At 39.7% G+C, this 12,653-nt stretch overlaps 2 protein-coding genes and 1 non-coding gene across 3 annotated transcripts; 1 reads left to right on the top strand and 2 right to left on the bottom strand.

Moving 5' to 3' along the window:
• Positions 1–456: 456 nt before the first annotated feature.
• LOC4348896 (pentatricopeptide repeat-containing protein At1g08610) lies at positions 457–4,092 on the top strand. The gene is made up of 3 exons (XM_015757225.3): positions 457–536; positions 613–2,675; positions 3,603–4,092. The coding sequence occupies exon 2, from the start codon at positions 776–778 to the stop codon at positions 2,573–2,575; it is 1,800 nt and encodes a 599-aa protein (XP_015612711.1). The 5' UTR covers positions 457–536; positions 613–775; the 3' UTR covers positions 2,576–2,675; positions 3,603–4,092.
• A 109-nt stretch (positions 4,093–4,201) lies between these two features.
• TRNAI-AAU (transfer RNA isoleucine (anticodon AAU)) lies at positions 4,202–4,275 on the bottom strand. The gene has a single exon. It is a non-coding gene; the product is annotated as a tRNA-Ile (tRNA).
• A 1,035-nt stretch (positions 4,276–5,310) lies between these two features.
• LOC4348894 (GDSL esterase/lipase At5g62930) lies at positions 5,311–10,434 on the bottom strand. The gene is made up of 7 exons (XM_015759420.3): positions 10,267–10,434; positions 10,069–10,184; positions 9,282–9,359; positions 9,053–9,193; positions 7,711–7,787; positions 7,187–7,351; positions 5,311–5,761 (listed from the first exon to the last, which is right to left on the bottom strand). The coding sequence occupies exons 1-7, from the start codon at positions 10,343–10,345 to the stop codon at positions 5,605–5,607; spliced, it is 813 nt and encodes a 270-aa protein (XP_015614906.1). The 5' UTR covers positions 10,346–10,434; the 3' UTR covers positions 5,311–5,604.
• Positions 10,435–12,653: the final 2,219 nt, after the last annotated feature.

Raw genomic sequence — 12,653 nt, 5'->3', positions numbered from 1 at the left:
ATTGCATGTCCATTAGTCCATACTCCAAAATTCCTCACAAAAAAAAAGAAGAAAAACTCTCTCAAAACTGTCGTTGCACTTGCACACACACGGCAGGAAAAAGATGAAAAAAGCGAAAAGCAAAGCCCCAACCTTTCCATGTTACCAGGGACAAAAGTCGAGCCAGAAGAAAACCCAACAAAAAAACAAAAGAAAAACAAAAGAAAAGAAAAGGCTGGAGTGCGTCTCAACTCAAAAGCCGGGAAAGAGAACTCCTCCCCGTCTGCCGCACGGCCCCCACGAGGCCCACCTAAAATGCGGCCCGCCTACTCATGACGGCCCACTTAAGCCCGGCCCAGAAAGGCCCATCTCCGGCGAGGGGTGGCGGCCCAGCGGCGGCGCCGGCGATATTATTGGCGAGCGGGTGGCCGCTCTCCCTTCCACTCTCTCTCCCTCTCCCTCTCTCTCTCTCTCTCTAGCCTCCGCCTCGCCGCGCCTCGCCGCCGCTAGGGGGAGAAGCGGTGGCGGAGAGGGCCGCGTCCTCCTCCATTCCGCAGGTACACCCTCTCTCTCCATCTCTGCTAGCGGCTAGCTTCGTCTTCTTGCTGATGCTGCACCCTCTGATCTGTGCAGGGGGTGGTGGTGGAATCCTGTCAAGAACCGGGGTTGTTGGGAATTTGGGAATTTAGGGCTCTGCAATTTGGAGGAAGGTGAGGCGATTTTTTTTATCTGCGGGGAATTTCTGCAGTGGGGGTGGTTAGATTGTGCTGTCAATGGTGGTGGTGGTGGTGGTTCGATGAACATGGCGCGTTCGGGTGACGTCAGCCGCTGCCACCGGTGTGGCCTGTGGTCGAATGGCTCTGCGCCGATCACCGTAAGCGCCTCGATTACGATGCGGTCTTCGCGGGTTACAGCGCACGCCGTGTATCTGGATTATCCTACCAGAACCGAGCAGAAGAATGGGGGTAATTTGGTGGTGATGCGGCCTGACCGACGACGGCCTAGGGATGATTTCTTCAAGGGTGAGGGTGGTGGTGGTAGTCTTGTAGTTGTGCAGCCAGACCGAGACCGACGGCCGCAGGATGATTTTGGGAGGGCGGCCGCAGATTCTGAGAAGGATGTATCACCCATCCATGCTAAGCCGAGGAAGCCATTGGACCAGAACCCCGAGGGAATGGATGTGGCAGGTTTCTCAAAACATGGAGGAAAGTGCTATGCTGACAACCTTCGCAGGTACTGTAACAGCGGGAAGCTCATCCAGGCCTGCTGTGTGATTGATGAGATGGTGCTCCATGGCCAGATTCCGGAGACTAAGTGCTGCGTTAGGATAATCCGCGGGCTCGTTAAAACCGGCAAGGCAAACAAAGCTAGGCATGTTCTTGAGGTTATGGTGCTTTCGGGTGGGGTTCCGGACACCATCAGCTGCAACATGTTGATCGCGCAGCTTTGCCGTGGTGGGCAGCTGAGCTCAGCACTGCAGGTTCTGGAAGACATGAGATTCAGTGGTTGCTCTCCGAGCGGCATCACTTTTAACACTTTGATTAGGTGCATGTTCAATCAGCGTATGTATGACAGGGCGATCTCCTTTTGGAAAGAACAGTTGAGGTTAGGTTGGCCACCATATGAGATGACAAGCACCTTGCTTGTTGATCTTGTTTGCAAGAATTGTGGCCCTCAGAAGGCCTTGGAAGTCTTGGATGAACTTTCTTTGGAAGGATGTCAACCAGATGTCGTCACCTATAATGCTCTCATCAGTGCATCATGCAAGGCTGGCAGGCTGAATGATGCAAAGTTCATCTTAACTCGTCTTGCTGCTGAAGGGCTTGAACCAAATGGTACAACCTACTGCATCTTACTCCATGCCCTCTGCAACATGAGAAGGTGGGATGAAGTATGCGATTTGCTTGAAGACATGAACCAGGTGAATCGTGATCCTGATGTTACAACCTACAATATTTTTATCAATTACTTTTGTAAGTATGGGCATCTGGATCAGGCAATTGATGTGTTGGAGAGGATGGTTATCAACAATTGTTCTCCTGATATTGTGACCTGCAACACACTCCTGAATGCCATCTCCAAAAAGGGTATGGTTGAGGAAGCTCTTGGGATTGCTCGCTGCATCAGAGAAAACGGATACAAGTTGGTTCTCATCACATACAATACCCTCATAGATGCTTTAGCAAAGAAGGCTGAAGTTAAGAAAGCTATGGTTCTGTTTGATGAGATGCTTAGTGACGGGATCAGCCCCGATGACATCACATATGGTTCACTTGTCATGGGTTTTTGTAAGAAAGACATGGCTGATGAGGCCCTGGACCTTTTAAATCAGATGCTCACTCTAGGCTTTGAAGTTAAAACAACTACCTTTGTCATGGTGATCCAGGCATTATGTAGAGATGGTAAAGTGGAAGCTGCTGCTGAAATAACTAAAGTAATGTTATCAAAAAATAGTATCCCCGGGAATTCATTGTGTTCATCCATAGTCACAAAAGTTGCCAAATCAGGCTGGAATAAAGAGGCACAGATGCTCCACCAGAAGTTAGTTGAGTGTGAGATCCTTAAAGAAGATGCTGAAGTTATTTTAAGCAGCTAGTAGCTGGAGTATAAGATTGTTATTTAGTAGCATGAAACATGCAGCTTCTCAGCTAATCAGCAGATAAATTCTGGAAGTTGTAGATAGTGTCCTGGAAGAGGTACAATATGACCCTACCTTTTTCTATTCTATTGACTGTTTTGCAGTCCTAAAATAAGATTGTTACTGCTTTTTATGTGTTCAGTTCGCCTGTTAAAACATTGTCTAAATTTCAAATCTTTCTTTAATCAAAATTTTCATCAATTTTATGTACTCAGTGTGCACGTCTTCCTTTTGTTTTCACTGTTGGGGCATTGGGAACTATACCTGTATGTGTTTTCACAGTCACAGGGACAAAGCAGTGTTTACTTCAAATATAGGATACATGCTTTTGAACTATCTTGAGTTCAGCATGTTACTAAACTGCAACTGTTATTAAGTCTGCAAATTGCAATTATCACCTGTATACATCCAAGGATGTGATTGTGTTTGAGTTACCTCTGAACGTCACCCCATAGTCTTAAAGCTTAGCTAGAGTAGATGAGATACGTTCTCGAAACATTAAAAGGGCTGGTAAAACTTCAAGTTAAAAAATTATGCTACTATGTAAATTGTTGATAACGTGTATAGTGTTTTTTCTTCTCACTGTCTTCCTTGGAAAAGGAGGTACCTGCTTTGTGTACCTCCTTTTCCAAGTTTCAATTCATCACCATGCAAATTACAATTATCACTGTACCTGTATACATCCACGGATGTGATTATTTCCATATATGGCTCCATTTGTAATTATGATTTGAGTTATCTGTGAACGTCACCCCATAGTCATAAAAGTATTATCATCTCAAAGTTTAGCTAGAGTGCATATGAGATGCATTCTCGAAACATTAAAAAGGCTGGTGGAACTTCAAGTTAAAAAATTTCTACTATGTAAACTGCTGATAATGTGTGTGTTTTTTTTTCCTTCTTCTCACTGTCTTCCTTCGAAAAAGAGGTGCATGCTTTGTGCAAAGTTCACGTGATGCCTAACCATGTGTCTCTTGCTGTGCAGGCATCCTGACGAGTGGGTGAGCCGGTTAACCAAGACTGTACCCCATTGTTGCTAATGAAATGTGACCCTATCTTATAATCTACTACCTCCGTTTCAGTTTATAAAACTTTCTAGCATTGCCCACATTCATATAGATGTTAATGAATCTAGGCGCGCGCGCGCGCACACATATATATATATATATATATTCATTAACATATATATAAATATGGGCAATGCTAAAAAGTCTTATAATATGAAACGGAGGAAGTACTACTTACGCTACTGCGACAAACAAATTAAATCTCAATGGAAGAGGCATTGTGGATGTCACTTCGCATGGCATTATGGCCCTTGTAACCACATTACGACATCGTCGTTAAGCAGGATAGATTAGCATATTCTGGATTAGCGGTAGAGTTCCCCTAATGTGTTTAGGTGCAGCTTGATTCTTGAATTCGTAATCTCTCTATTTATTTATTTATATATATAAGTGAAGCTGTTGGTTGCATATGTGTGTTTGAATTGAATGATGATGATTAAATGTTTATGTGGCACGGTTGAAAGGCAAAAAAGAAAAAAAAAGACACTTGAAAATATTTCTTTTTTTAAAAAAAAAATGGCCCATGCAGGTCTCGAACCTGCGACCTTCGCGTTATTAGCACGACGCTCTAACCAGCTGAGCTAATAGGCCGTCGTGCGAAATGTTTTATAATCGAAATGTTATCTCATACTATAATATCAGTTAATCATCCTCGGTATCCATTACACTTACAGAAAAATGGCGTCAACTATGGCACCAATCTGCTGGATTTAAAAGCTCCAATTCAATAGAGCTAGGTTAAAAAAGAAAAAAAAAATCCTTTGTTCGTAACCGGTGGATTGAGAGGGAAAATCCTTTTTCTCGGCACGTATATTTCCTGAACTACTAAACGATATCTTTTTAAAATATATATATATACAAAAATTATTTTATAGTTCATCTCATTTTATTTATCTTCTTAATCTTATATGATCATCTTCTCTCGAACATTCTCTAAAGTAGGAGTAAGTTCATCTTTATTAGGTATAGCCTATATAGGCTATTCCAAGACTAATATTTTTTTCCAATATTAATCCTGGAATACAACAATAATAATTGTATAGAAAATCTAAGCCCGGAGTGTCTTAGTACGTTTGCATCACTTCAAATGTAATTAGCAGCTGTGTTCAGTAAAATTTCCACTATCTTAAAAAAATAGAAAATCACTTAAATGTAATTAGCAGCTGTGTTCAGTAAAATTTCCACTATCTTAAAAAAAAGAAAAAGAAAATGCCGCATAGGCACGTACATTTACAAGTCACAACAATGGACTCAAACGAGGTAGGACACTAGGACACACTATCAATTTATTTTCCGGCCCGTGTAAGCTGCAACTTTGGTAAAAGGCTGAATAGGTTTCTTATTAATGAATACTCCTTCCATCATATAAAAAACAAAACGAAAACGAATCTAGTACAAATCTACTACCGGATGTGACCGGATGTGACACATCTAGTAGTAACGGAGGGAGTACATCCGTTTTTAAATATATGGTCATGTTTACTTTTAAAAATAGCATTTAACTGTTCGTGTAAAATAAACATTATGACTTGCTTTTATCATCAAAAATACTTTAAGCCTAACATATTAGCACTAAACGCCTGGATTTTCACACAGGAGCAGGCAAAACAACTTGGAAACCATCCAGAATCCAGATAATCCACGGGGTCTAATTTTCTGATTCCCAGTATGGTCGTGTGCCCATGTAGAAATCTGAACGGTTACAGGCCACGGACTACTATCTCCTACCACTATCAATTTCTCAGTTTCAAGAAGAGAACTTTATTTCTTCCAGAGTAAAAATGGGTGCTAAATTCCTCACTCCAAAAGCTCATGATAGAAGCAGTAAAACATTGTCTTTAATTTGATCTTTCTCCTAATTCAAAGAGGAAAAGAGATCTCCAGATGAACCGCACCACAAGCTATTCAAGGCATCACACTTCACTGGAAGGCTTTTTCTGGGCAACTACCATCAATTCTGGAATGGTGAGGGAAATCATATGGCATTTCTTCTGCTTTCAGACCCACACTTCTCAACGTTTGGACAACTTCCTTGTGGACAACAGCATTTCCTTCTGGCGTCAGGTGCAGTCCATCGCTAGGAGAAGAACAAATAGTTCCAATAATTAGCAGGTTATCCACTTCCTAAAACATAACTAGTAAAATAATGGCTTGGTTTATAGAAGCTTCTGTTTTTATAAATAGGGTTTCCAAATTGTTTCTTAGAAGTATTTTCATTGTAAAGATAAAATAAAATTGCCTTAATGCATATTCCCAAATACAATAAAAGAATAGCTTGCAGGGTTAGTTTCTATGCTTATCCAAACTCGAAATATATGAAGACACTTAAGCCATCAGACTATTAAACTATGTGCATAACAATGACTGAATGATCAAATCTGACAATAAATGAAGGGGGAAGCCCACAGCCTCAGATTTACAGTCTAAGGAAACCAGATTATACTAAATCCTATTGAAAATGCACATTAATATACTATGCTATGAAGTCATGTTATAATGGCTTACTCAGAGTAACAGAGACATCACAAATGACTCTTTAAATTAAGCTAGATGTGCAAAAAAAAGAGGGTCTCAAGTTATCCTTGGTAAAAAACACCACAGTGATTAACCGATGTAGCTGGAGCACAGTGGTACACGGGTCATTTGGTAGGGTTCTACATTAGGAAGGCCAAGAAAGAGCATTGTGATTATTTTAGAAAACATATGTCTCTAATACTGTTAGCAGAAAACAAACCAACAACTGAGCCAGTGAAGAATATCATAACCATCAAATAGATAATGGCTTGACCCAAGTAAGACCGGCTCAAGAATCATTCATCCATATCATGGGCTAGGATCTTATACTTGTTCTTAACTACTATATATAGCAAAAAAAAACTGATTTTGTGAGCTAGTGGATCAACCGGGCAACTAGGCTCAACATGACGCCATCCACCTTATAGCATCTTAGTCATGCATAAGAGACAAACCAAAAACCAAGAACTAGAAGCACATAAACGAAAATGTTCCTTTGCAATGAGAATAAAAAGACTATTTTCCAATGAGATGGACTTTGCTGCTAGGAGCTGGTGATTCTATCTGAACAAGAGTGCTGAAATTCCTATGAACTTCATTGCATCACACTCAGACACAAAAATATCTCAAAAAGAAGCAAACAAAACACCACACTCAAACAAGAGTACCTCAAAAAGAAGCGAACACAACAGCAGGAATAACTAAAAAGAGTGGGGGCAAAACCAACGCAAAAGCACAACTCAAAGATGGAGTAACTCTTACATTACTTCTAATGCAAATAAGGCATGCATTTTTATTGAATTTGCGGTTAATTATTTTCTGTATATATTTAAGGCCAGAACGTATGTCATGTTTATTCGAGAAGTGAGCAACCTATGGTCAAATATGCTAGTAAAAGCAAATCCTACTGTCCAAATATAGGCAACTCACCTCAATCGATGCTATGCATGACAAAAAGGAAAAAAAAAAGCTGAACATGAAACAATACCTCAAGTAAAGTTTCTGCCATCCTGCGGTCTCTTGCATCTTTGACCAAATATCAATGCAGTGTATATTCATTTCTCTGGCTAGCTCTATGCACTGACTTGCATACACACCAGCCATTTCGTTTGTCCTTTCAGGGAGCTTCCTAGCTTCTTCTCCATAGAGTGATCTTGGGTGGAAATAGCAACAATTAATAGAGAGCCAATGTAACACATATATAAAATACATAGAGCTAGAATGGACTTATGGACGCATAAGTTATAATTAAAAGTTTTGTTGTTGTTGTAACTCCAGACCAGACTCCCAACAGATTGAAACGTAACTGTCAGCTAAGGAACTGCTAAAAAGTTCTGAATAAGAAGGTACAGGACAATGTCAAGCAAAATATGGATCTTGCGGTCACATTATTAGCAATAGAGTAAAAACAGGGATATATTTCTGGATCTTAGACACAAGCATCTCTTTTTTGGGTCAAGGAAAAAATATCATTCATTTGAAAAAACAGGCCCCCAAGAGCATGAAGTCAACCGTGCAAATCTTTCCCTTCCATCTTCATCAATAGGAGGCGGAGTGATTAGTACAATTAACATGGACTTGGAACAATCCTGCAAGGAGGTTAGCATAAAAGTTTTGAGAAAATCATTTTTAAATGTGGTAGTTCAGACATATAACCATGATTGTAAATTTTCATTTGACCATTAAGAGTACTTTACTCTCAGAATTCAAACCTAATTTAGATAATGTTCTTCACAGTGGCCTTACATATACTATATAACGACTTGGAAACCAAGCTCACACAGCTATAGTGTTAGCGGCTACTATCAAAAAGTCAGCAAGTTAAAACGGTAAACTATTAGGTGGAACTTTTTTATATGAATAGTGAGATATGTGTAATTGCTGATTATATTTTTCCTGTCTAGCGTTCACAATTGGGGATCAAACCATGTATGACCATAAGTAGGCAATCCTGAGATTCATATGCAAAGGCAGTATCTGATAAGCAGAAAAGGATTCTAACTAACGTGAAACTATTTACTGCCTGAATTCAAGCTTCAAAATATAAAGTTCGCCCTGTTTCTACATGGAAAACTGTAACCAAACATTCTAATTTAACAAATGGACATCACAAGTTGTAAGTCTTACACTTGATGTTTCTAGCATAAACATTCTTATTTAGGAATAAATGTTAATTCTGGCTTGTAAGCCCCTTGCTACATTTTTAAACTACTACCCAAATTCAAAAAGTTCCATGTCTTCAGCTTTGCTAGCCATTTACAAAATATGTACTACTACCTCCAATTCAAAAGATAAGTCGCTTGAGGCTTCTCAATTGTGACCTAAATGTAAGTCATCTTAGAACTTGTAAGCACTTTATCCTCTTTTCTTCCTTCTTTGTCCTTGACAAATAAATGTTATTACTCATGAATAAAAAACAGGTCTTTCAAATGAAAGGCAAATTTGCTATAGCACTACGGTAATATAGAAGTGCCAATGTATCTATGGAAAAGACACATCAGGGATAAAGCATAATTGTTTTCTCAGAGCTCATCATGAGGAGAAGAACCTTGAGAATCCAATTCATCCTCATTGTTTTGCAAACAGAAGTAAGCTATCTAATCTACCCAGACACATGTATTTGTTCGACAACATAAAACTAGTGATCTCACTTCTCATGAACAAGGCATCATGGCTATCATCAAGATAGCAAAACTTTTACTTGCATACCAATTTCTTACAGCATTGTAAGTTCCAGATCATCAGAATTTAACATTTACATTCTGTACATTGAAAAACATTGCCAGCAGATGAAAACAAACACCACAGGAAACTGAAGTAATCAAGAGCAGGAGCACCAATGAAAAGAACTTGCCTTCAAATGATTAACAATCTTTTTGAGATTTTCTTTATACTCTGCAACGGGAACATGCTGTCGCTCGCCTGTTCGTCCCAAAAGGGCTGCATCATTTGCACCGAAGAATACAGTTGTCGCAAGAGGAGGCACTATTCCAACCTGAGCAGAGCAGGGCATGGGTGCAATAATCTCTGAGTATTTGGACATACCATTGGTAGCACCGGAGCTAGATGACTAACTGCCTTACCAGGGGAAAGATTTGATGTAGCAAGAATAGAGCCCATCTTGTGTTGTACCCTCCGTAGCCTCTAACAACTACATCAGCCTGATACAAGGAGGAGAAAGAAGTTAGTCATTTCTACAATGTCATATGATACAAGGAGGAGAAAGAAGTCAGTCATTTCTACAATGTCATAGAACTGACAAAGAAATGTGAGATTGGAAGGATTAAGCAAAGCAGAAATGTTCCCAAGCATCCGAAAATCTGGATAATTTATTGGAATACTTTCCTAAAGCAACTTTTCTGATTCTGGATTTCAGATTTCCATTCGCACGCTTCCAAGGTCCTAAACATTGCGTTTCGTGCAAAAAAAATGTTCTATATGCATTTTTCTCGGAATACTTTTCTAAAGCAACTTTCCAACTTCATAGTTCATAATTCATTCCTTTCTACCCTCAAACACCTATCACAAAAATAAGATTATCCATCAATCGATCAATTTTTCAGCTATCTCAAACTGGTCAGTGGCCCAATTCCTTAGAAATCAAACAATGGGATCGAAACATTCCCAGTTCTCTGCGCATATTATCGTTCCATACAAAGAAGATCAAATCAAAAAAAAAAAAAAGACAATTGCAAATTTACCACTGCTTTAAATTATTATTGCAAAACTGCCACTAGAAAATTGCAAAAATACTACTAGAACTGTCATTCGAGTGGTATCCTTGCAAAATTGAAAAAACCGATTGCAAATTTGCAAATGCACCCCAAAAAAAAAAACTAAAGAGAGGAAACATATCATGTACTACTCCACCTTGCGGGAGTAGGTGTCGGCGAGGGCGGCGCCCCAGCCGCCGGGGCGGAAGGACTGCTCCGTGATGGAGTCGCCGAACAGCACCATGCGCGGCCGCACCATCTCTTGGGATTCCCCTGCGCCAAAAAAAAAAAGGAGGAGGAGATCAGTGAGTGGGTGACAGAGAGGCGGGCTTTGTATAGCAGCTTAGCTACGTGCCTGCGGCGGCGGAGGGGGCGAGGCAGACGGGAGAGTGGGCGGCGGATGTGGACGAGGGGCAGGATCCGGGTGTCGTCATGGTCTATCGAGTCCCCCTCTTCGGCGGCGGCGGCGGAAGAGGAAGCGTGGCTGATCGGGATCGAGCAGCGGGTGTTGAGTTGGGCCGGCAAGAACTTATTTTTCTGTAGCAAGAATGGAAGAAACCATCGAACAGTACTCCCTCCCTCCGTTTCTCGTTTTACCATTTTCTTAATCAATTTTTTTTTATATTTGACCAAATTTATAAAAAAAATTAACAACATATTAAATTAGTTTTATTAAATTTAATAATGTATATATTTTGATAATATATTTGTTTTGTATTGACAATACTACTATTTTTTATAAAATTTGGTCAAACTTAAAGAAGTTTGATTAAGGAAAAAGTCAAATTACTTATTATAATATGAAACAGAAGAACTACTTTTAAAAAAAATTGTTATTATACAAAAATGTACTGTACATATCTCAAAATGTAAAACAGTGCATTGCTGAAACTTGTTATGAACTTTAAAAAAAGATTATTTTAAATTCATTATTAACTTTATATACTAATATTTAATGTATTCTTTTAACAAAGTTATTCAGCAATTCGGCCATTCTACCATTAAAGAAAGGCCTCATAAGTCATAACACATCAGAAATTATGTTTGCAGTTTCCACTCTTTTTTTAAAATTAATACTTTTGCATGGTTGCATTTAGGTAGGTATGCATTTTCTTACTCAAATTCTTTTTTGGTTAATTGGATTCATGTCACAAAATATGTTGATTTTGAAATACACTACTACTATTAAAGTATTTAGAACCGCGCCATTATAATTTTACACATATTTGAGATATGCCACTGTTTACCTCTTGGATGCATTTTTTTTTAAAAAAAATGGACCAAATTATTCTTTTTCTCTCTTCTTCTCCCCCTTTTTCCTTTTTCTCTCTTCCACAACCTGAGAGAGCGGTGATGGCGAGATGGTGGCGACCGCAAGCGTGGCTGATGATGGACATGACCGCCACCGTCGCCGCCTCCTCCCTCCTTGGCATTCTTTGCCCGAGAAGGCGGAGTCGGGGAAGGAGGCTTGGGCGGTGGCGCATGATGGAGACGGCAACAACGAGTCCCATATCTGGTTGACTCTCCTCTTCAGCCTAGATCCAGTCACCTTTCCTCTTTGGCCCATATCCGGTGGCCTCTCCTCGTCGTGAGGAGTCCTGGGCGACGATGACGACGATGACAATGCCGAAGCAGTGAGGACCGAGGGGAGAGAGGCCGTGGGTGAAGAAGTGTGGGTGGACTTGCTCGGTGCTCTCCGCCGTCTCGAGCTCCTGCGGTGGTGCGTGGAGGCGGACGGGTCGACCCAGTCGAAGAGCAGCAAGGATGTGTCACCGGCATTGACGGGATAGAGAAAGGGAAAGATGAGATAAGAGATAGAGTGGACAGAAGATGAGAGCAATTTTGTCCAATACATGCAAAATGCGTACTACCTCCGTTTCATATTATAAGACTTTCGAACATTACCCACATTCATATATATGTTAATGAATCTAGACATATATGTGCGCCTAGATTTATTAACATCTATATGAATGTGGACAATGCTAGAAAGTCTTATAACCTGAAATGGAGGGGTATGTTAGTGGCACCAGATTACAAACAAGTAGCAATGGTATGGTTCCAATTACGCGAACAGTAGTGACATATTTATGGCATGAGTCCAATTAACCTTTTTCTTAACCTATGAAGCATTTTTCTTGGAATCCATATTTGGAGCCGCTTACCACAACCTCTTTTACTCCCTCCGTTCCATAAAAATTACATTTCTAGCTCCAAGGCTTTGTTCCACAAAAATTGTATTTCTAGCCATGTGGGGCCCAACCAATTGATTCATCTGTATAAGTTTCCTTCCATCCCACATAATTTAGGCTGCTAATGCTTGTAATTTTATTAAGTATGCTAATTATATGGGTTAATTCTCTCAAACTTCCTTTTAATCATTTGTATATATGGAACGTGTGCATGCAGTGGATTCATTAAATAAGGTTATTGTGGTCATTTTCCAATCCTACTATTTTATCCTAAATTAGCTATAAATACAATTTTTATGGGACGGATGTAGTAGTTCTTTTTCGTACTATAGATCAGAAACCTAATGATGTTATTGATTTTCTTGAACCTATCGATAATCTTAGTGCTCCTTAAAACATTGAAAAATCAGTAAAAAAATATAAAAACACGGAATTTAATTGAAATAAAATTGCAAAACAAAGGATTACAAAACAAAAAAAAAGGAACAATAGTTTGAATAGACCATGAAAAAAACACACAAGAATATGATGAGAAACTAAAAACAAACTT

Source organism: Oryza sativa, chromosome 10 (genome assembly GCF_034140825.1).
Source record: "Oryza sativa Japonica Group chromosome 10, ASM3414082v1".
In the NCBI taxonomy this organism is placed as follows: domain Eukaryota; kingdom Viridiplantae; phylum Streptophyta; class Magnoliopsida; order Poales; family Poaceae; genus Oryza; species Oryza sativa.
The sequence above is the reverse complement of the archived record's forward strand: the minus strand, read 5'-3'. Positions and strand labels throughout refer to the sequence as shown.

What these genes read in the sequence shown, in the direction of transcription:
- LOC4348896 (XM_015757225.3), top strand. Translation starts at nt 776, where the DNA reads ATGAACATGGCGCGTTCGGGTGACGTCAGCCGCTGCCACCGGTGTGGC.
- LOC4348894 (XM_015759420.3), bottom strand. Translation starts at nt 10,345, where the DNA reads ATGACGACACCCGGATCCTGCCCCTCGTCCACATCCGCCGCCCACTCT. An exon ending in TACATCAAATCTTTCCCCTG is followed by an intron (nt 9,194 to 9,281) that starts GTAAGGCAGTTA and finishes TGCTCTGCTCAG; the next exon opens with GTTGGAATAGTGCCTCCTCT. An exon ending in TGGCAGAAACTTTACTTGAG is followed by an intron (nt 5,762 to 7,186) that starts GTATTGTTTCAT and finishes TTCTTCTCCTAG; the next exon opens with CGATGGACTGCACCTGACGC.